Source organism: Urocampus carinirostris, chromosome 7 (genome assembly GCF_059441175.1).
Source record: "Urocampus carinirostris isolate Australia breed hairy pipefish chromosome 7, RoL_Ucar_1.0, whole genome shotgun sequence".
Classification (NCBI taxonomy): Eukaryota; Metazoa; Chordata; class Actinopteri; order Syngnathiformes; family Syngnathidae; genus Urocampus; species Urocampus carinirostris.
In genome coordinates this window covers 16969421-16993913 of record NC_142355.1, presented here as the reverse complement: position 1 = coordinate 16993913, position 24493 = coordinate 16969421, and the positions used below count along the sequence as shown (strand labels likewise).

The window sequence follows — 24493 nt, the reverse complement described above, 5'->3', positions numbered from 1 at the left end:
GTTTATATTCCATAGACCTTATAGTGCGGTGTGCCTTATGTATAAAAATAAAAAAACAATATTTGAAAGTGTGCTTAATAATACCTTATAGTGCCGAAAATACGGTAGAAACAGAGGAAGAATCCAAATCTAATCCCCATCCCTGATGCGATCTTTAGAGTTGAGCTGGTGTGAGGCTTCTGTGCTGTGGGGTCACATGACTTCACGCCACAAGCACGCTGCACTAATGGCGTGGATGGAGAGCGATGAGGCCTGCGATGCCGCGCAGTGGCCTCAGTTGACGGCAGAAGTCGTCAACGAAAACACGAGGAGCAGCCGCTTCCTCAGAGAGGAAATCCTGGACGCGTTCGCTAGGTATGACTATTTAATCTTAATGTACACAACTTGGTACACATGACAGTAAAGCGAATTCAATTCTACACATTTTTTTTCGCTCTGCTTTCACACTGCCATAAATAATTTTCTCAGACGAGGCATATTCATCTCTGACGAGCTGTCCGACATGGATCAACTTCTGTGGCGCATGGCTCAGGGGACCTCTTTAATGTCCTCGTCGCCACCGCCCATTCCCAGGCACCTCGGCTTGGACATCCACACTCGTATCATCAGTTGGTGTTTGGAGCGCCACTTGGAGTTTTTCCTCTACACATACCTGGAGCACTACCGGTGCGCACGCTACATTTTAGCTATTACCTCATGACTCATCCGCTGTATTGGGGGCTTTACTGAAAAATAGTATTAGTTAAAGTTACAGGTACTAGTTTTTTTCATGTTTAAAGTAACCGCCTTACCCACCAGATTATTGACACCCAAAAGTAGAGTGTTACTCTGAATGTTACTAGTTACAAATTGCTGCATAAACTTGCTTAAAGCCAAACCTTAAAACTGCTTTAAAACAGGCACATAATAAAATGAATAAAATTTAAAAATAATGTACACCAAGCTATGGAAGCAGTGAACCCTTCATATTTTTTGGCTTGCAAACCAATACGCGGGAGAGACACTCAATATCCATTTTGTCTTCTGGCTTCAAAACCACTGAAAGACCTGACCTAAACGTTTTTCAGGCATGGTGTATTGCAAAAATAATTTTACAAATAAAACTACCAAAATTGAGCACACTTTTACCTTAAATCTGTGCTCATATTTGCTTGCTTGATTCATTTTGTTTTTCCTCTATAAGCCACGCCCCTTCCCCACGCACTGCTCACTATTTTGTACTGGTAACAAGTCAAGTCTTGTTATTTGTATAGCCCTTAATCACAAGATGTCTCAAACAACCAAATATGTGTCTGATAAACTGACCTTGTGACTTCAGTATTTTATCATAATGTTGTAAATATGGCTTAGAGGCTGGGTTCGGGCTTAAAATGTCAATCATTAAGTCGACCAGACGTCCCTCTCCCCGTTTTTTTCCACTTCAAGGAGAATCTACACAGCATACGCTACGTTTACTCAAGGAATTCTTTAGACGACTGCTTCTTACTTCTACTTCGGTAATACAACTCTCACGTAACACTACTCCTTGAGCACGCACTTCGGCGCTTCAGTTCTGCACCAAAATGCCCACTCTGGTGCTGAAGTTATATTTTTCAGTTAACTATCATAAAGAACATGCTTATCAAACTATCAGTTTTACTCCAAATCACTAAATACAAAAAAATGTTCATCCTCTGTGTCACTGTAGAAGATGCGCCGCTTCCTCTTTCCACCTCTACCACCCTTACATCAGACGTCATTTTCGCTTCTTGCCAATAGCTTACAAGCTTCTAAACTTTCTTTCTGCTTTTCGGCCAAATATTTCACTATTTGCAGCTTGTAATCTGCAGAATACAATTTTCTTTTAGGTTTTATTTTGCTGCACTTCGGCGCTGAAGTCTTCATTTCGACGCTGCACCTCGAAGTGTACACTTGATTTGAGGTAGTCGGCCCCATGTAAACCCAAGGATCGCACTTAGGTGCAGAAACACACACTTCGGCGCCGAAGTCAAGCTTCGGGTTTACTTCGGGCCGAGTCCCTTAAATTAAGATAATCGTCGGGTTTGGGCAGGTTCAGGGTTATTTATCCGCAGGCAGGGTCACGTCAATTAAAATTTTTTTAGGCTAGATTGTTTCTCTACTTGGTAGGAAGAATATCTTCATTAGGAGAAATTCACCCTTCTCATACTCTGTGCCTCAGAGGGTGTCATTTTAATTGTATGACTGTTACATCTTGAGCATAGAAGGATCATTTAGCGGTCAGAGGATGTTAGAATTCATAATGTACTTTTAATAAGTAGCAGAGTAACGCACCATGTTGTAATGACAGTTGAGCTACGAAATTATATATATCATGACTCTTAACAGACAAAAATATTTGTGTTCTTTGAAACGCATTAGTCCCAACACTGCTCATTGGCAGTTTTAATTGAATTAGTACACTGAAACTTTGCCTTATTCATCCTGGAAACAAAGGAAATAAAGTTGTTTATTATTATTATTATTATTGTTGTTGTTGTTTTGTGTGCAGGCTGACTCCCAGAAACTGTCCAATACTGTCAAGTGGAGGTCCAACTCAATTGCACCCATGGTCAGACATGATGGTGAAAATGCAAGAAATTACAACAAACTTGACAGGTGGGACGTCTTAAAAAGGAATCACACTTGTTTAAAAATGTTTCGATTTAAAAATTTGACAATTGTCATTCTGTGCCATTCAGATCCGACGTTGGTCCACCAGGCCAGTTTGACGTGCGCTCAGGTTCTTCTCCCCGGAAATCCCCCGTCCCTCAACTCACTTCTGCTGGAGGGCCACAGTCTTCTCGCCATCGCCACCATCATGTTTGCCCCCGGAGGAATCGACCAGGTCAGATTTCTGACTACAATTCTTTTCACTCTAACTACTCCAGTAGACCCAAGGATACAGTACCCCTACCTTACACATTTTCACTTGATGCTGCATTTTCTCGACTAAACATCATCAACAACAAATGATCTAGCATGCCCAAAAACTTGCAGCGTTTGTTCGATGTGATAAAGTTCTGGTTCGTTATTGGTTTGCATCAGGGAATCATTAAAATGCCATATGCCAATGGCTCAACTACCTCCCACAATGCCGTTCTGTATCTTTAAGTCTGCAAATCAATACTGTATTATTATACTAAATTTATTCCATGGAAGCAAAGCTTGCAAATACAAAAAAGGCAGACATGGGTTAGTTGCTAAGTTGCATGGCCAAAACCAATCAACGATCAGAAAATGTTTTAAGATTAGTATGTGATTAAAGCAGCCAAGTCTTCTAAGGCATCCTTGAAGTGGAAGTTATAAAATCAGTTTTATCTTTAAGCTGTTGTCGCCTACTCCTCCCCCTTCTGGATCTAACTGCTAAACCACCGTACCAGCTCAAGTAACGTCACACCAAAGATAAATTAAATTTCTTTCAAATTTTCCTTTAAATGTTTACTTATTTATTATGTTATTTAATTATATGCATGTATATGACACATAAGTTGTGGGTTACTATACGTTATTTTGTTATTCTAACAATTTTCATCTTGGATTCCGAGTTTTCAGAGCTACTAATGATGGGTTTCAATCCCCCCACTCGACGGCAATTTCACTATGCAATACCCACCTCAGGATGGATTCATGTTGTTCCCAGGCGTCTAATGAAGTTGTGGGTTTTTCTTTTCCATTTAAATAAAAAAAACTAAACATTTCTTCTCAATTAGACCACCACATATCTCTTATATGTCTGTTTTATACAATTTTCACACTCATATAGCTTTTCAGAGACTTGTGGTTTACTTCCATGTTTGACAGTTGCTGGTGCAGGGAGAAAGTCTTTCCCAGAAGGAGTTTTCTGTGGACCCACAACTGATGAAAATGGCCCTCACGGCATACCCCAAATTAAAGGCGGCACTTTTCCCGGCAGGCCCACGAGGGAACGCTCCCTTCACAGATGTAACTGTGTACCACCTTCTGCAGGTACTGTAAACCGTGTACATTGGTTACAGACTTCAAAACGGAGATACAAGACTTTGGAGAGAAAAGAAATAGAAACCTCAAAGTTGTAGTCAAAAATGAAATTACTAAATAAGACATTGTGTTCTGAACACAGAGCAATTGCAGAAAAGTTCACGTATTCTGCTTTTAAAGGAACAGTGTGTATTAATTAGAACCTCATAGTGGTAAAAAAAAAAATCCTTCGTTCTTTAAATAAATTACTTGGCACTTTAACAGGCATTTAAAAAAAAACAAAAAAAACTTTTTTGTATTTATTTTAAATATTGTGAGCCTCACCTTGAGGGAGTAGTCATAATCGTGTTGCTATGAGAACCCTAAAAAACATAAACCTCGCGAAAGGCCCAGTAAAAAAAAAGGAAAAATCGTGAGATTATGTCACTGACTCACCGTAGCATTCGATTACTTTGGATATGGCTTAGATTGGGATTTCAGGCGAATTTTATAGGAACAGTAAGGGGTTATAGTTCCTGGAAATATTGTAAATAGATGATAATATTTTTTGTGTGCTTGTTAAACTAAAGATATAGACAAAACTATCTGACGGTTTAATGTCTGGTTCAAAGACATATGTAAGATTGAGCCCCACCATGTGGTTATTGCAGGCGCTGCATCCTCTCGACCCGAGCCGACTGTTCGGCTGGCAGGCGGGAAACTCAGTACACTCCGTCGGTATGTTGATCGACCTATACGATAGATACCAAGTCCCGATACCGCCAACTGATTTAATTCCTCCCTTCTTGCCGTAGAAACGACGGAATTGCCTCACTTCTCCAGCCCGCACCTGGTGAACTCCTTCGCTCTCGTGGAGCGGCTGGACTTCCTGTACTACCTGCAAAATGGACGACCATCATACGCCTTTGCCACCTTCCTTCTGCAGGAGCTGATAGGCTGCCAACAAATCAGCCAAAAGTGAGAAATGAACTGTGTTGGGCACGTTACTGAAAATAGTAGTTACAGTTTCTAGTCACTTTTAAAAAGTACCACCACAGATTACTGACACCAGAGAGTAGCGGGTTAGTCTGAAAGTACCTAGTTACAAATTACTGTATCTACTTGCATAGGAGCCAAACCCCTTAAACAGCTTAAAACAGCCACTTAATAAAATAGAATAGAATTAAATGTGGGCACCTACCTGTGGAAGCAGTGAACACTTCATATTTCTTAGTACGTGCAAGCTTGCACACAAACAATTAGCTGAGATAGCTGAGACATTCCATATTAATGTTGTCTCTGGGCTTGGAACCACATTAAGACCCTATCCATTTTTGGGTATTGTCCAGGCATGGTATTTTGCGAAAAAGACCTAAATTCAGCGCACATTTACCGTAAAGTCCGCGCTTACGTTTTCCCCATTGATTTTTGGTTGTTTTTGTGCTCATGTATAAGGAACGCCCTCTTCCCCACACCTTGCCTCCCATTCTCTACTGGTGACACACAATTAAATCTGCGCATGTGAGCTGACCCATAGATTTAAGTACAGCGTCCTTATAATCTACTTGAAACTTCACCACCGTAACTGTATTCTGTTGTTCTTTGTACCCAAATATAAACACGCCAACCCTTTGCTGGCTGATCAAGAGTTAAATGTGACAACGTGAAAGATGAAGGATATTTCAGTACTTAAACCATGATCTGCTTTTAACGAGTAGCAGAATAACTCAGCAGCCCACCATGTTGTAACGACGATAGTGTCACAAAATGTTTTTGATAACGCGTTACAATAGTCAGTCCCAAGAAACGTAATTGCGTTCCAGGATCATGTTCCACACCGGAAGCAAAGCGCTCGCGTGAGAATCCACTGAAGCGTTGATTTTATGTGTTTGGGTGTTAGTTTGCAGCAGGCCCGGCGGCAGGTGCACATTTTGGCGGTGCGAAATTTCAACGTGGCATCCGTGGTGTCGGCCGCAGTTTGTTTCTGCGAGCTTCTCGGCCTCAGCAGCTTTGAAACCAGAGTCGACGTGAATGTCCTCAATACCATCTGGACGCACTGGAAACGCGGCGACACACACTGTGAACATGCACAGCCTTTGCGCGCACTGGGTAAATACATATAAGCACAAACACACAACTTACCCAGAACATCTTTTGGGCTAAATCTGAGACAAAACTTTGGCATTTTTGAATGGCTTTTAAACCAGTTTTTACTAAGTGAGACACAGACGGACCATATGAGCACACAACATATTAAAAGCCACTATTTCACCAGTGTCTAAAGGTGTAAAGTTAGTGGAGGAGGAGCCAGGAATAGCAAAAGAGCTGATTGGCTACCTGGAAGCTGCAGTGACGGACAGCCTGGAAGTCAAAGATGTCAACAGGTGAGCATCTTTGTCACCATCGTCTTCATGAACAGTGTTGTGCGTGTTACTGAAAAAAAGTAATTGCTAGTTACTTCGTTTAAAAAGTAATTGGTTTACTCCCCAAGTTACTGATACCCGAAAGTACCGCATTACTCTGAAACTAGCTAGTTACAAATTTTTATTAATTATTAGATTATTTAATGTGGAAGCAGCAAAACCTTCATATATCTTGTCTTGTACAATCTAGAGCACAGGTGTCATCATCCGGCGCGGCTTACAATTCTTTCCGGCCCGTGAAATAATTTTTCATACATCTACTATAATGGCCCGGCTCTATGAAAGGCTGATAACTCTCAAACTACAAATCCCACAATGCCGCTGCAAGACTTTTTGAAAACTTTCCCGCATCAATCGAGTTAGCTGTAGCCAGAAGAGCGAAGCCACTTTTCAAACAATCTACTGACAAACAACACTCCGGACAGTTGAAAAACAAGGCCGACAAGTGAATTAATGGCGAGTCTTTAGTGTCAGGAAGCGGAGACGTGACTTCCGGGGACAAGTTTCTATCCATCTCGACGTAACGGAAGGCTAAACGGAGAAAAGCGGGGTGACGCTTCTGTTGCTGTGGATTACGTGGATGTTACACCATCACAATGGCCGATTAGAAAGTTGATTCAGAAAACAGCCTTTCAAAACCGAGGAGAGACTGAATAATTGTTAACTGATATTAATGGTAAACTCGTGTATCTTCCTTGTGGAGGTAATGTGGCCGTAATTAAGGAATTCAATGTAAGACGGCACTACAAGACACATCAGAGTAAGCTGAAGAATCTGAATGCAGAGCAGAAGATACAGAAATTTGAAGAGTTAAAGAAGTATATAAGGACCCAAAATATGTTTTTCAGCGAAGCAAAATTCCCAAATTAAAAAGCACAAATTTTATTTACATTTCCATTGTTTTCATATTTTAAATGTGTATAGTTTTGACAGGAGATGTTTTTATGGAGATCAACGTTTTTTATTTCATGTTTAAGTTTGTTTATTCTGGAACGATATTCCTGTCTGTTTTAAGTCCATATTTATGTTTAGAAAAAAAAAAGTCAAGTTTAGTGTATTCAATAAAGTTTTGTTTGAGTTTTGGCCCTCTGTGAAATTGAGTTTGACATCCCAAATCTAGAGAGTTTGCAAACAAACACTTCATATCAATTTTTTTAAATAAAGATCAGATATCAGCCCACTTTTACCATAAATTCTGTACTCACGTTAGCTCCATGATTTCGTTGTTGCTGTATAAGCCACACCCGCTCCCCATGTGCTGCCTACTATTCGCACTGGTGACACACAACCAAATATGCACATATATATTTTGTTTTATACTTTTATATACACCTCAGATACAAGTTAGGAGAATATCTCAATGACGGAAAATGTAGCTGTCAGGTTAAAAACAATGTCCGGATGAAATAAGAAACTTTTAAGTTACAATCAAACTTGTTTTTTATAGAAAAGCAAGCACATTGAAACAAGGCAAAATGCGTTCTTGAATTGAAATAAAATACTTCTGCAGAATGAAGTGTGATCCTCCTTTTTATACGGTCCTGTGGATTCTGATTGGAGGATAGAATAAACCACATGCACATAAAAGGATTCTGATTGGTTCAGACAGGAATCACATATTTAAATGCAGTGTATAATGTTGGTCGCTAGATAGCGTGCGAGTTTAATAAATGAGCAACAGGAATAGTGAACTTTGTAAAAACAATGCATTTCTGTGAGGAGAAAAGCCAGCTCTAGTCTTGGAATTCCGGAGTCAAACCTGATAAGGAAAAGCCATCTTTTGACCTTGGGTGCTTGTCTCTGAACACCGAGGGAAATTGTAAAACCACACACTCATTGATGTAATTCACCCTGGTCATCCTCTTGTGAGGTCCCTTCTCAAGGTTTCTCTTTTTCCTCACGCTGAGGTTTCTAGTTGTTCCTTGCCCGCATGTTGGTTTAAGATCAGGTAATTGTGTCATTGTAATCCTGTGCAGTCCTTTGAGACATTTTTGTGATTAAGGGCTATATAAATAAATTTGGCTTGACTTGACTTGAGCACTACAGAAACACAAACGCCCAACGATATAAAAGCATAAAGTATATATGCTATACAAGGTGTAAAATATAAATATAAAAAGCACACTTAGACTACAGTTTCCCCCACAGTAGTCTGTGCTTGAGACAGCGCCACCTTAACTGAATTTATTTGTATTACATTGCTGGTGGACTAAACAATATTCGTTGCAGTGTGAGCAATGGAGTATCAGCAGAGATTGTGATGCAAAGATCTGCTTTAATAAGTAACGGAGCAACGCAACATGTTGTAACAACAGTTGACTTCCAAAGTTTTATCAATAACACTTTACAGTACTAATTACGGATTAATGTACTTGCATTCCAGGAACGCATTACTTTGTTACGTGATAGTCCCAACACTGTTCATCCACATCATGACCATCATTGTCATTTTGCCAGGAGCTCGTGGGAGGCCGCTCAGGATTGGTCATTGCCAGTAGAGTTTTGTCACGTTCACGGACTTCCTCCTAGCTGCGTTTACCCCGCCCACTGTGCACAGGACGGACACTTCCTTCACTTCCTGTTGTTCGTGCAACTGCATCACTTTACATCACAGCAGGTGACACTGTCATGTTCCTACTAGGGCTGCAACTAACTATTATTTTAATAATCAACTAGTCCCCGGCTATTAAGATGATTAGTTGGATAATCAGATGATTATTATTTTTTCTCCTATTTAGCCTGAAGTTGATTTTATTATGTGGCAAATTATAAACACAGGACAAATTGGTACAATGAAAAATGCATATTTTGTTTAACATACTGCCCATTTATAGAACAATTAAATAAAAATACCCTACCTAAAACCAATTTGGCACAGTGCTTGGTCAGTAGACACATAAACCCATGAATAAACCTCTGTTTATCTATAAAGGACAGCAAATAAAAGATCACATCAAGTAAACATTTCGTATCCCTGTAAACCAAGAAGCTGCAGAACAGTAGATATAACAAAAAAGATATGGATTTTGTGAAGCACATTCAGTGGTCAATTGCAAAGTCTTTAGGAGAGGAACCTAACATTCTCAACAGTTTGAAATAAAACTGTTTTGTTTGTTCTTTGGTTGATATGCATTTAATTTATGATACTTTTATAAGGCAAAGTCTGGCATGAATCTATGCATACAAAATATACAATCCGTGTCATCAAAACCATATCAGCTTGAAAGTTAGTCGAATCTTACCAAGGCAAGTCATACTCTGTTTCGTTCAACTGTCCGACTGTTCTATTTAAAGGATTATGTATCACCAAAGTACTGTCATGATGCGCAAGGTCTGCTTTGAAATATTCGCTGTATCCGGGCTAAAACTATCCCAAACTTTAGATGTTTTGATTAATTTTTGTCAAAAACGTCAACTAATCGTTGCAGCCCTAGTACTTACTTCCTGTTTTCCACTGTCATTTTTGTCTCATCACGATTTCATCTCTTGAATGGGCAGGTTGGCTCCCTGCTTTTTCATTTCAGCCCCGCCCTCCAGAACCACCTAAGTGTGGCGTTTGGGGAGATGCAGTTGTTTAGTAAGAGGCCCTCAGAGAGCCCGGCTTCCCCTCGAGACCTTTTTCAGGTGCTGCTGCAAAGCCAAGAGGAAGCAGAACCTAGCAAGTTCCTACTGCGGGAGGCTCTGAAGCATCGTAGCCCTTTGATAGCCGTGCTCGCTGCCTGTCAACCGGTTAGCTTAGCGCCGCCTACCATTAAAGCTAAATCCATGAGCCACATGACAGAGTTAATACTTTTTGGTTGACAGGAAGCGGAGTTTGTGTCGTGCTTGTGCGTATGGCTTCTCACAGTCATCGACGACATCACCGCCCAGGAGGTCATCACTTCTCTTTCAGCCACCCCTCAACCTTACCCATGGACAATTCATCACCTGTCAATCATCTGGAGGACCTTTCTAAACCGGGACTTGCTCGGACCCCAAACCCTTCTGCGGGGGTTTCAGCTCTTCATGAAGGTTAAAGCTTAGCATTGCTGTCTAAAAAAACGATACCGAGATAGAGGCTTCCGCGGCGAACTCCTTTGACTTGATTGATTTGTCGTTTCGTGATAGTCTGTATACACCGGATGGTACCCATCATTGACAAATTTGCGTTTTTCCGTACAGATTTCCTTGTACGTCGTACTCGTCTTAAAATGCATAAAAAACGTACTTTGTACGGTAAAACCGTACAGGTTGACAGGTATGCAACTGTAATACACAAATAATTACGGTAGCTCTTACTAAAGCCTCAATTTCATGTGACTTATAGTCCAGAGCGCCGTATATATTAAAAATATATGACAAAAGACTTTTTTTGGGAGGTGCATCTATTAATCCGATACGCCTTGTAGTACAGAAAAATGCGATAATCCATACCCCACCTCGCAAAATAATCCAAGTAACCCTTATTAGCTATAACACACATCTTCCTAATCACTAAAACACAAAATTGTCATTGAACATAAAAATACATTACATTTTCGTAACTTGGATTTGTTCTCATATTTCACGAAGGATTTTTGCTTGAAAAAAGTCTCTAATCTCATATTTCGGGCCACTGCATTGATTTGTCTCTTCTTACTGGCAGGACTGCCCCCTGCTGGACATGCTGAGCATGTTCCTGCTCTGCCTCGACCACAAGGACTTCATCAAAGCCAAGATCAAACTTGAAAACTTCCACAGCAGTATTACCGATGTCAGTAGACAGCATCCATCACAATTTTTATCCTTTACATTCTTCAATACCTTGTTGTATCTTTATCATTCCACTCATCGTTCTGTTTTTTTTCTAGTTGAGCATCAGTGGGGATCCGCCTCCTGGTGGTCTTCCGCTGCAGTGGCTGTGTAGTGAGGCATGGTTTTTAATTTTGCTCTTGTGTCAACGTATGAGCTCACAATATGAACAGCGGCGCCTCCTGCAGGTGTTGGCGGACTGCGACATGATGAGCAAAGACAATGGTAAATGTATGCAACGCACACAACATGAAATACAGGTGAAGTAGTGTGCAAAAATGCATCTCTGTAGGTCCAGACTTCAGGAAGCTGAGTCATCTGAGTGAGCTCCTGCAGGGTTCAGGAGTGTGCGTGCCTCTCAAGTTGCTGCAGTGCAATTCGTCCTCCATCCAGCAGGAAGAGTTCCAGGCCATCGTAGATGCTCTTCAGGCCAGCGGTTACTACGACCAAGCCCGAAGCGTCGCTACGCTAGGACAACTTCCTGTTCAACGGTTGATCGTGTGTCAGGTTAATGCTTCTATTTCCTGTCCATGATTGTCCTTCCTGTATTGGTATAGTGTTCCCACACCATATTGCGGTTTGATTCTTGCATCGTTGGTGCTTTGCGGATTTCTTTCTATTAACTAGTTCTTCAGATTTTTGTGTACATCACAGGATTTCTGCATCACCTTAAGAATGCCAGTTCACTTAAACAATCACAGAATTAACTTCTGTTTCCTGGATGCTGATTGGAGCAAATCAAATGAATCGTTTACATTGTTAGTATAAAACCGATGGTCATTCCGCAAATGGACGCCGTCTCAATTTCATTTTTTTAATTCAAGTATCAGTTCATTCATGTCTGTTACCAAAATCAACAAAGTACCTTGCTTGGTTGCTATCACTCCAAAATTAGGCTCCATTGCTGTGTCCTTGTTGTTTACGTGGTTTTCAGAAGCATAGACTTACACTACACATTGATGGCTAGAATAGTTGCATCCATGATATATGAAATGGGGCATAAAATAAAACACCAGTGTCCCGAAGAAATCAACCAATATACATGCATCTTTCTTAGCGTGTAAGCCAGAATTTGCGTGTCTATAATAGAACTCCCAACAGGGCTTTGTGATAGATGTAAGTTCAGGCCTAAAAAATCCAGACCAATCTGATCCTTGTCCATCGTTATAAAACCCCGACCTGCCCCAGGCCTTATCGAATAACGCGCTTAGAGGGACTAAGCCCAAAGCAAACCAGAACTTTTTTTACTTAATTTGTGAGGGCTCGGAAGGAGGAGGGGTGTTTTAGGATGACCAGATAGATAGATAGATAGATAGATACTTTATTCATCCCCGAATTCACAAACTACGCCCTAACCATATTTCTACTTCCCCTGTTGTTTTTGTTTATCTTTTTTAATTTGTCATCGGGGATACTACAATAAAACTATTTAGTTAGTACACTAAAGTAACAGCGTCCAAGTTGACAAGATAACACAAAAACTAACATGAGTAATATATGCACAACAACAAAAAATTACTAAAACCAAACCAAAAAATAAACAGTCGATTGACATCCCCTAAAAGAGCAGAAAAGAAATAACTTTGCGCAACATATTTGACATTGAATAATAAAGGTAAAAGTCCCATGAGTTGGGTAGATGTTGTTTTTCTAATTACTCTTTCTGCCTTGTTCTTCCGTGTAGCTGGTCCAGGAGTTAGAGCTTGAACGTTCCAAGCGTCAATGGTCACGGCTTGAGATTCGCGTGTCCTTTTGGAAAAACTGTCACCAGCGGCTCGAAGACGAGCACGTGGATCCCGATTCAGCGTCCCAATTCTTCCTGTCACAGGCGGATTCTGCGATATCCGAGTCATCTTCAACCTCAGAGTTTCTATCTGAGCTGCTTGCGGTACGAGAAAACTGCTTGCTGCTTACCATCACCGCCCGCTGGCTTTCGCAATGCCGACCGGTCCCAGTGGAGCAGATTAAGAACCTGGAGAAGAAGTTGTGGCGAGGGCGCATTCGAGAGCACACTTTGATGCTCGCGTTCCAGGAGGAGAATGTCTTCAACCTCCTTCCGCCGGACGTCAACACGTACGATGTTCTCATGAAGGAATTTTCCTTCTGCAATATTCCTGAACTCCGTATCGACGCGCTCCTTAGCCTTGAAGGACTACCAGGTCCGGCCGAGGAGCACCTTGATGTGGACCCGATACTGGAGCCAAGGGAGAAGACAACATTAGCGACGCTGTTGGACATAGCATTGGACGCGGGAAGCGTTCACGAAGTCAGCCGTGCCTGTCGATACTTCTCGCTCTATCATCCTGATTTATGGCTGCTGCTACGCTGTCTAGGCCTGGCGTCCGGAAACCTCCCACCAGATAAGAAAACACCAGACGGGTCTTATATGCCGCCCGGAGGGCACCTTCATGACTGTGAGAAACATAATTTTTACTACTATTTATAACAATTGTAAACATTGTAACTATGTATTTTATGTACTATAAAGCTCACCCGATTATATGGTGCACCTGATTATAGGAGCCACCTTCCAAAAAATTATTAATTCTTGAACTAGTTTATTTCTTTTACTATTTCATGGTGCAGGTTTTCTGAAAATTAATATAGTTCATATCACATAAACATTAAGAAATATGGTTTTACAACTGATAAATTGTCCATTTAGTGGACAATCAAAAAGAAGGAGAGAAGACATCAATGGATTTGGAACTCACAAAGAGAATAGTAGGCAACCAAAACCTCGGATTATAAATTCCATCTTGTTTTAAAGGCTGTTCCCTGAGCCCTGTTTTTTAAATAAATGTCCCAGGAAATCATATGTTTGCGATATGGTTGGCCAACAGTAACAGTTCTTAATAGTCAGAACAACGAAGTGAGGTATAATAGTCAAAACAACAAACTGGAATCCTATGCAATCTCCTTTGCAGGTGACAAATATTAAAAATTCAATAAAAGTATCAACAACTAAAATAAATTGATTCATTCATTAATGGTTACTGGATGTAGAAGCATTTAGTTGTCATTATTTTAGAATTTGTTTACAGTATTTTTGGTCTATGAGCCGCCCCAGGTTATAAGGCTTACTTGAACTTCTGCCAAATTTTTGTTTTTAAATTCACTTTATAGTCCAGAAAATTCGGTAGTTAATTACCTCTGCCATTTTCTAATGTAGACAAGTGTGTGTTGCTGCCATAAGTCAGGAAGATAAATATTGTAATGATCTTAAACAATAACCGTGAATAATAACACATTTTAAGTTTAATTGGTTTTATAAAATACATTGTGTTCAAAATCTTCCGACAACAGCTGATTTTAATTCAACTTTGACGTAAATTTTAACATAGCATGGCTTTTGCCTGTTTCGCAAAAATGGCAAAATTCATTAAGTCATGTTTTTTTGTATACCCCTTAATCACAAGGAGTCTCAAAGGGCTGCATAGATTATTGCAAGCCACAGACTATGATTACACAATCCCCTGATCTAAAACCTACATGAGGGAGAGGAAAAACTCAAAAACCCCAACATGAGGAAAATGAAGAAACCTTGAGAAGGGACCGCACATGAGTTAAATTCCCCCTTCCAGGACGACCAGGCTGCAATGGATGTTGCAATAACAAATAATACAGAGATATTGACACCATAAAATATAGGTTATTCATATGCTATGGAATATAAGTGTGTTTTAAGCATAGATTTAAACACTTCGACTGAGGTTGCGGATCGAATTTCAGGGGGCAGAGCAGTCCACACCACCGGGCCCCGAATTAACATTAGAAGCTAGCTAATAATCAGCACCAGCTTTACATTCAATTGAAATCTTAGTTCCCCCTCCTCGATTTTACAATTCAGCAAATGATATAAATTCAGATGTGTTTCTGTAATTCAATTATTTTCCCTGCCTTTTGTTTTTAAAAAATTGAGCGCATCACTTGGCAAGTTTGGCACGTTAGCGTAATGTCCTTGTTTTCAAAAATGTTTTCATGTCCATCAGCGCCATCTATGAGCAGCTTGTCATCCCTCGTCCTGCTTCCCCCTCTTGCCGAAGACGACATCTCTGTTCAGTTGCAGAAGATGGCCGAGCGATGTCACCACGGCAACAACTACTGCAAGAAAGTCTTCAGCCTTTACCAAGTCTCTAAGGTAAATATCTCCTCTCGTGAATTCATCTGTCCATCGGGAAGATTTAATTCCAGGGGATGCTTTCGTGATGTGGAATTGAAACCTGGCTTTTCAATCAAAGAACAATTCTACCTCCAAATGGCTTGCTCTGATATATATTCTTGCGTGCATCTACAGGAGCTGCAGTGTCCGTTCAGTGAAATAAGCAGTGAGGATCCGGGCTGCGTTCTTGAAAAAATACTGCAGAGCGATCATCCTGAACGCCTCCGAAATGCTCAAGTGTTCATCCGAGCTCAGAGTTTCTCCGCCAACATTGTAGCCGAGTTGGTGGCGGCCACTCTGGTGCGCGCCAAACAGGAGCATGCTCACCAGATGCAAACCGGTAGGGAGAGACTGAGGCACAACTGTTTTTTGTTTTTGTTTTTTGTTTCTTCGAAATCTGCGAGGTTTACGTTGGACACCATGTTTTTCTGTCCGTGCAGAGAGGCAAGTGATCCAACCTTCAGAGGATCGGGACTCGCTGCTCCAGTTGATCAATTTGTGTGAAGATCCTAGCCTGGTGGGAGTCAAAGTTCTGGAGAAGCTCAAGGATGTACCACTAAGGGAGCTCAGCTGCAGTATGCAACACACAGGCACACACACGCATTCACTAGTATACAGTTTCTGCACACAAAGCCAATGTACAGAGTCAATACACACAGGCACGGGTTAAAATTTTTAGCTAGATATTCTCGGAAAGTCTTTTATGTTGCAAGCTGTAAAAAAAAGTGTCCCATTTTTCAAATATTTTTCTCATTAATTTTTGCTTGCTTTTTTGCGATTTAAGTATATTTTTATTTTACTACATTCTTATTGAATTAAAATATCCTTTTAATATTCTTTTCTTATTTGATCATCATTTTTTACCTATTTTTTGTAAAATTAGCACGTTTAGTTTGTATTAGTTTTGTAAGTTTTCTCGCCACAAAGGTACACAGCTAACACTAAGCTAAGCCAATGCGATGCTAACGTTTTCCTGGACAACTTTCGCCTTTGTAAGTATGGAGAACTTGTGTGTTGTGTTAGTCTTATAATTTTAGCTAATGGTTCGTTAATCCTAAGACAACACTAAGCTGCCCATAAATGTGTCTTTTGAGATCCAAACACTTAAACTTGGGAAGACATTTATCTTTGTATGTATGGAGAATGTTTGTGTGATTTTAGTTTTGTATGGTTTATGTACGCAAAGTCAGATCTTAGGGCTTCTGTCAATCATTAAAACCTGCTTCTCTTGGGGGGAGGGAAAACTCCAACCTAGAAAAACTGTCCTAGGTAGGGCTGGACACCACTAGGCTGTACTTGTCCAAGACACACCACATAATGTGTCCTCAGTGGTTCCCCAATGTCCTAGGCGGTTAAGGGTTTGGTTAACTGTGGAAAAAAATGCATGCAAAATTGTGGTCAAAATGGATTGACCAGTCAAACTTGTCTCGCCTTTTGGGAGCACCACATACGTTTTTAGATCATCAGGAAAACAGATGAAAATCCCTTTTAGTTGTTCTGAAGGGTTGGCTACACACATTTTAAGGTGAATTCTCTTTACCATTTTTGATAGTTCAATATACTTCATTCAAGACACACGCACACTCAGATTTATGGAGTTTTTTATTAATCATCTACAGAAGAAACTTGAATAGAACACAAAGCAAAGACAAGAAATTAAAACAAAACAATACAGAAGTGAGGATATTAACTGGCACCATTTAGAAATAAAAACAATGTTGGTTTAATTATTACTGTAGATACAATTTAAATCAACTTGGCATGATTGTAATTTGTTAAGAGTTTTCTCTGTAAATCACACCAATACTGATCCATGAGATGGACTTCTGTGTGTTCGATGTGCTGCCTGTTTGGCTAAAACCTGGCTCGCTGGCTTCAGAGAACTCTTTTGGTCTCTTGTAAGCCGGACCTCTTGTCCGCTCACTGGCTTCTTTCAAACTTTTGTCCCTGGCTAAGCTGGGCACCTCTTGCCTCTCAGCTGGCTCAAAAAGAACTGAACTGCGGCGTGTCAGACGTTTGTTCACAGCTTCGGCCTCCTGGGGGTGAGGGGGCCTCCCACACCTGTGGCCGGCACCCTTGGGGGCAGTCGTCAAGGCGACATTTGCTTCACATATGCGAGATAACACCCTACCCTTCCACATTTCTTCAGTAGCTGCTAGATTATTAAGTCAATGTAATTTAAATAAAACACTATTCAATTCACATGTTTTTGACATTGTTTCATCATTTTGTTCTGAAATTGCAAAACGGAATTCTGACCCAACGTTGAATGCTCTACATTTTCACAGTTGTGGAGTTGCTAATCGTGGCGCACGACTGCTTCAGCGTGACGTGTAACATGGAGGGAATCGTGCGAGTTCTGCAGGCGGCCAGACACTTAAGCCATGCCTACCTGGCCCCTGGCGAGCACTACGGCCTTTTGGTGAGCTGACATCTTTTTCAGTGTTGGGTGCGTCATAAAAAATGAATTAGTTACTTCATTTAAAAAGTAATTCAGTCCTTCTCCATTTCTGGGCACTCTTCATGAGGTTTTCTTTGTTCTTCAGGCATGGTTTATTGTAATAAGAATATTACATAGAAATTGACCAAAATACAATTTTCGTAAGTTTGTTGTTCCTGTATAGGCCACGCCCCCTCCAGGCGCTGCCTTCTATTCGCTACTGGGGACGAACAACCAAATATGCGCATACAAGCTCACTCCCTGATTTCAGTATTTTATTTAAAGTAAATTTGGCTTTGATGCGACTATATTTTAGGGAGGATATGTACATTAGGAGATATTCAGAGCTCTCGTCGTCTGAGCTTAAGACGGCGCCATCCTACCTTTATCCAGCTGTATTTCTTAGGTAAATACAAACACTCTTAAGGGATTGTTTTTACCGGATTGAGAGATGTATATGACAACATACTCGAAGCAAGAGGACTCAACAATCAGAAGGCACGATAATTGATGAGCTGCATTTTTTAAGTAGCGGAGTAACTATCAACTTACAATAACGACAGGAGATTTACAATATTTCATTAATAACATGTTACATTACTCGCAGGGTTGGGTAGGGTTACTTTCACTTGATTACTTTCAATTACGTTTGGATTACTCCAATACCAAATATGCTAATAAAAGACTAAAGAAACTCATCTCATCAGCTACACCGCTTATCCTCATTAGGGTCGCGGGGGGGCTGGAGCCCATCCCAGCCATCTCCGGGCAGTGGGCAGGGGACCCCCTGAACTGGTTGCCAGCCAATCGCAGGGCACACAGGGACAGACAACTCATTCGCTCATTCACACCTAGGGACAATTTGGACCGGCCAATTCACCTGAAATGCATGTCTTTGGAATGTGGGAGGAAACCGGAGTGCCCGGAGGAAACCCACGCAAGCACGGGGAGAACATACAAACTCCGCACAGGAAGTCTGGAGCTGGATTTGAACCCATGACAGGTTCCCATGACATGAACTGTGCCGCACAAGCGCTAACCACTGCGCCGCCGTGCTGCCCGACTAAAGAAACTAAATATGAATAAAATTACTAAATTTTGTGCAGGCTTGGGGAGTAACAGAATACATGGAACGGCAAAAATGACGTTGGCAAGCTGTTTGGATTTATTTTCATTTTGTTTCTGTCGCATTTTATGTTAGTTTTGCCAGAGATCAAAGCCAGGAGAGAAAGCTTACCACGTGTTGTGAGTCATAATTTTATTCATATTTAGTTTCTTTTGTCTTTTATTAGCATATTTGGTATTGGAGCAATCCAAAAGTAATTGAAAGTAATCAAGTTAAAGTAACCCTACCCGACCCTGATTACTCGTGATCTAGAAAAGAACTGTATTTTCCGGACTTTAATGACTACAAAACCCTAAACTGTCCAAAAGTTTGAAAGTGCGCCTTATAACCTGGTGCGCCTTATTTACTTGAAAATACAATAGACAAGGTTTTAATGTTGGAAGATTGGAGAAAACGTATTGTCCTGAAAGATGTAAAAAACTTAAAAAAATTTGATTCATCGACTGATACACATACAGTTATTTCCCTTGTCATGCTTTTTGTTTATATCTTTCAGGTTGACTGTTTTCTCCGTTCTCTAACATTCATTTCTGGTGACTATAAATTGTGTGATAAAAAGATCAAATCTAATATCTTTTCATATATCATTTGTATAACTGGTGGTCTAATGGTCAGGTTTTAGAGCTCTCACCGCCTCAATTCAAGTCTGATTTACGTCGCATACAATGTTTTGCGATTGTGGTCAGTGACATTTTCCAACTGATAAATCACTACTAATATAAATTGCAAGTGAATAAAATGCCCAAAGTTTATTCACAACTATATATGGTAGCTCTTACTGTAGTTTTAATTCCATGAGCCCTATAGTCAAAATATATGACAAATGATAATTTTTGGGGGTTGCGCCTTACAGTGCGGAAAATACGGTTATTGCATTCCTTGCAGTCACCAATAGTACAGAGTTTGATCACTCAAATCCACTCACTAATAATCATCTTTTGTTTGACTTGAACTGTTAAATATGGTGGATGAACTGCAGATATTGTAGTAAGAAGCGGTGCTTTCAGGTGCGAGTTCTGACGGGAATCGGTAGATACAACGAGATGACTTACGTGTTGGACCTCCTGCATCAGAACCATCGCTTTGAGATGCTGCTCAGGAAGAAAACGGACATGGACAGAGGACAGGTAAAACCGTCCCACACATGTGATAACACACAGCCCCGCGACTTTTCCGTTATCCCTTTCTCCAGAGTGCCAAACTGAAGACGGCCCTGTTGGACTACATTAAGCGCTGTCTCCCCGCTGACAGCGAGAAACACAACATGGTAGCGCTGTGTTTCAGCATGAGGCGCGAAATCGGTGAAAACCACGAGATGGCCGCCAAGACGCAGCTCAAGATCATCCAGTCTCAGGCTTGGGGTGAGGAAATGTCGGCTCATCTTGTTTCACCCCCTCTCCTCCATTTTGCCATTTACTAATGCATGTTCAGAAGGAGATTGTCTCGTTCCTTCGCAGATCAAAGGGGGAGTGGAAGTGTGGTGGACAAAAAAACCCTTACATAAAGATGAGTTAAAAGCGCCCTAGCTTGTCCCATTAGTCTAGATATCTATCTACCCTGGCCATATCCCTCAAAAGGGGTGACCGACCGCAAGACAAACACATACAAAAACAAAGAAAAGAAAAAAGGGAAATAAAAAAATAGCAAAAAACACACTCAAACATTTTTGGATCATGACCAACCCAAATGCCTAAACACCCAAACAAGTTAAGCACCTTGGCACACAAGTTGGTCATGCTTTCGTCCCTCCAGATGAAACAGGACACAATAAAGCGGCCATGTCACTCGGGTCAGGGTGACACAACACACTCTTTTGTTCAACAGCAGGGCCCGACAGCTTTCACTGGTTTACCCCTGCCGCATCATACGGGTGCCCTGTCCATCCCTTAAAACGTGTCAAACATCCCACTATCCTTTTACAACACCTCTCCAATCATTCCTATTACCAACAACCCACTTGTGGGAGGGCATTAATCTATTTATATGGCCCCTCTACTACATTAATTTGTTTCCAGATCAAGCTCATATCGAGAATATTTTGTATCTTGAACGGATTTTTCCATATGGATTAACTAAAAACCCATTTATCTGTTCCCATCCTCCCAAAATCATCCAAGTGAACTCTCAATAGCTATAAAACATATGATCACTGAAAACACATTAAAATAATAGTTGTACGAAAAAATTAATAAAATGCATGCATATCGTAATATTTACTATACATACTGACACTAAGGATGGGAGTACACAATAACATCCTAACATGCCTAACATGACGTCTCCGGTTTTGGATCGATAGGAAAAAAATATCTGATAGTCACTACTGCCATAGTAAAACATTCAATCAGCTGACATTACTTGCTAGAAAGATTCCAAGCAATTAAGTATGATATTTCATGTAAGAGTACCAATACTTGGTCTTCCTCTCTGTCACTTTATCATGTGTGCAAGGGATGGTAGAGCTTAAGATATGTCGCATGGTTCAGCATGTGTATAGGCTTGAAGACTTTGTGTACAAATGTCCAGTGTGTGTCCTGCAGGGGGCACTTTTGCTAATTCCTTTGCTTGTTATCATCAGCAGTATCCTCTCCGGAGCTCAAAAGGTCTCTGCAAAAAGTTTTGTCTCTCCTCAAAGACGCAGCGGAAAGCTTCTCTAAGGTATTCTTCCTTCGACTTCCTGTTTTCCCGAAAACTGTGTGGACCGCGTGTTTAATTTGCGCGTGCGCGTTAGGACTCGTGCGTACACCAGGCGAGCCGCTGCGTGCGTTTGGCCAAGCTGGTCACGCTTCAGCTTCACTTCCTCAATCAAGGATCCGAGCTCCGATTGGTCAACCTGCAGCCTCCTGAGCTAATGGATGCTGCTGCAGCGTTGCCAAGATGCTACCAGGTAGGCGAAAGTACGACATTTTAAAAAAGACGACTGACTATAAGATATGACTTACACATTTCAGGTGTTGGTATTGTCCGAGGCGTACGGATACAGTCCGGACTGGGCGGAGCTTGTGTACCAGAAAGTGGTCGTTAATTCGGACTTTACTTACCTGGATGAACTGAAGCAGCTCCGCCTACTAACATCTGGCCTTTTCGAAGACATTTTTAAGAAGTGAGTCACCTCATCCTTAAGTTTCAACTTAAATTCCGTTATAGAAATCCCTCGTTTTTCACGGGACAGAACAAGGCTGTATAGTTTCACAAATGTTCTGTCAAAATGGCTGATAATCACTTTCATACTAGTGAGCAGGCAATGACAAAAACAAAATGTTCTACCTCACACCAGGTCCGTCAAGTACTGTTAAAACTCAAGGATTTTTTCCTAACTGCAAACTGTAAACACCACTTGAAATAAAAACTAAATGAATTAATATATAAAGCGTCAATAATTACACTAAAATATAAAGCAGTACGTTTGATTGATTGCCTCTGCTGACATTACTTGCTATAAAGATTCCGAGCAATTAGGTATGATTTTTGTTGAAGATTACCTTCTTCATGCCCAAATTCAAGTTAAGTTGTGTTTATTTGTATTGCCCTTTATCACAAAAAGTCTCACTGTGACATGATCTCCTGATCTGAGACCTACATGAGGGCAAGGAAAAACTCAAAAACCTCAACATACAGAATTATTCTATTCTTCTATTCTATTCTAGAAAAGATATCAGTATATGTCTGACCTAAAATGATAACTCTGCCCAAATATTTTAGATGTGTTTTTATTAGTATTTCTACACCCCAAACTGAAATGCTTTGCACTAGTTCCGAGTTAGTTTGTTGAAAAAAAAAATCACAGGGTTGATTACAGAAGACCACTGTCGCAGCTTACTAGAGGGTTTGTACACCTTCTTCATGGCCAAATTCAAGTTAAGTTGTGTTTATTTGTATTGCCCTTGATCTACTGGTCTGAATGAAGGCAAGGAAAAAACTCAAAAACCTCAACATGCAGAAAACTCAGAAACTTTGAGGCCGCTCGTGAGGTAATCCCCCTTTTCCAGGATGACCAGGCTACAATGGCTGTTGCAAGGGAAACAGCAGACAATACACATAATTCATCAACATGAAATATAGATAATAACAAAATGTCCAATTGACATCTTCCTGTTCCAAAATCTTGACCCATGCTGCAGGTCTTCTTCCCAGTAAAAGCTTTGCTGCAGCACTTTGTACCAGCTGCAAAATTTTGATGTATGTTGTCATTTTTTAGAAAAGAAAATGTGAAATACCTATTTTGGGGAATTAGAATCTTTAAAGGTGTGGTGCACTGTTTGAGGTGTCCTAGAAGAGTACAGTAAAATATTGTCTCTTAACTATGTGTTAACAACGCCCACCTGAGTAATTTGTAATCTTAGGTGTGTATTTATCAAGACCTTTGATATTTACATCTTGAATAAATGGCGAATATATTTATTTTTGAGACAGATCTCACCCCATATAGTTGTTGGGTAAAATGTAACAGTAATATGTGGCTTACATTTTCAGTTGCAGGAAGTTCTTCCCATTGCAGTTCACCACCAGCAAACTCTAACTTTTGATCATGTCCATAATCGATATGTAATCCTTGCACTATTGCACATTTCATTGTGCCCCATTTAGTGTAGCATGTCCTTTGTGGCGTGACCTGTAGGGGGCGATGACGCTTCATAGGACAATGCCATGCTAACCAATGCCAACTGCAGTTAATCTCAAGAGATGAAGAAATGCAATGGCAATGCAAAACCACCAAAAATCAGTGTCACAGTCATTATTAAGTAGAAACATGGCAACAATTTCAAGCACCTGCAAGCACTTCACTTAAAAATCAAGCACTTTTTAATCTTTTCAAACACCACACTAAAATTCAAACTCTTTCAGGGTTTTTAAGCACCGCTACGAACCCTGTATTAGGAGCATGTTTTGTTCAGTTTCTGATTACGTACTGAATTGCTTTTTAGGCTGGACAGTGCCCCCAGTGGCCCCATGGCAAACGTGCGACGCCTACTGACGTACTGCGAAAACGTTCACCTGCGCTACCGCTTAGCATACCAGCGACAACTCGACGACGTGACCAAAACGCTCATGCAGGACGCTGCCACCTCCAGCTACCTCAACGATATCATCGGCACGCACTGAAGCGCCGTTACGTGCCACGGATGGCACGACGGAGGCGTCATGGCAATGCTCAGAATTCCTGAAATGTGTTATGCAAAGTGCCTTGTTCACAGCTTAGACTGTTACAAATGCATCAAAATGTTATAATGATATACAAAAAACTGGACTGAACCATTTATCTAGTATTTTAGGACATCATGCGTTCAATTTTGTACAGAAAGATCCCTGGTTTGAGACAGGGTGGAAACATATGTTGGCCTGGAGAGGGATGTGCGCCCCAAGGCTGTACTTACCCAAGACACGCCACAGGAAATGGTGCCCCTACGACTCTTGTTGTTAAGGGATCCAGCCAACCAACCCTTTAATACAAATGTCTTTGGATAAATTTGCATCTGGCTCTAAACAAGGGGTGGGCAGACTATTGCCCGTGGGCCACCTACAGCCTGTCAGGTTTTTTTAAATTGTAAAAATATGACAATATTTATAATGGCAAATAAGTACTACCAATAAAGCTTTTTCAGTGCCAGCTTTTTCCCCATGGTCTCCTTGTGTGT

The 24493-nt window shown here is 40.8% G+C and overlaps 1 protein-coding gene across 2 annotated transcripts in view; it reads left to right on the top strand.

Annotated features, from left to right (window-relative positions):
- spg11 (SPG11 vesicle trafficking associated, spatacsin) overlaps positions 1–24473 on the top strand; it is a 37641-nt gene extending 13168 nt beyond the window's left edge. The window contains exons 15-40 of one of the 2 annotated variants that reach the window (XM_088339928.1): positions 159–354; positions 469–666; positions 2510–2616; positions 2700–2845; positions 3802–3966; positions 4608–4674; positions 4752–4914; positions 5837–6045; positions 6212–6320; positions 8817–8976; positions 9858–10088; positions 10164–10370; positions 10984–11091; positions 11189–11354; positions 11422–11636; positions 12814–13543; positions 15122–15270; positions 15427–15631; positions 15732–15866; positions 17580–17713; positions 19865–19984; positions 20050–20218; positions 21439–21515; positions 21589–21744; positions 21809–21960; positions 23783–24473. In XM_088339928.1, the coding sequence (XP_088196054.1) occupies positions 159–354; positions 469–666; positions 2510–2616; positions 2700–2845; positions 3802–3966; positions 4608–4674; positions 4752–4914; positions 5837–6045; positions 6212–6320; positions 8817–8976; positions 9858–10088; positions 10164–10370; positions 10984–11091; positions 11189–11354; positions 11422–11636; positions 12814–13543; positions 15122–15270; positions 15427–15631; positions 15732–15866; positions 17580–17713; positions 19865–19984; positions 20050–20218; positions 21439–21515; positions 21589–21744; positions 21809–21960; positions 23783–23960 (4652 nt within the window). In that variant the 3' untranslated portion in view covers positions 23961–24473. Of the gene's footprint in view, positions 1–158; positions 355–468; positions 667–2509; positions 2617–2699; positions 2846–3801; positions 3967–4607; positions 4675–4751; positions 4915–5836; positions 6046–6211; positions 6321–8816; positions 8977–9857; positions 10089–10163; positions 10371–10983; positions 11092–11188; positions 11355–11421; positions 11637–12813; positions 13544–15121; positions 15271–15426; positions 15632–15731; positions 15867–17579; positions 17714–19864; positions 19985–20049; positions 20219–21435; positions 21516–21588; positions 21745–21808; positions 21961–23782 lie in introns of both variants that reach the window. The other variant, XM_088339927.1, reaches the window with a different exon arrangement.
- The last annotated feature ends 20 nt before the right edge of the window (positions 24474–24493 follow it).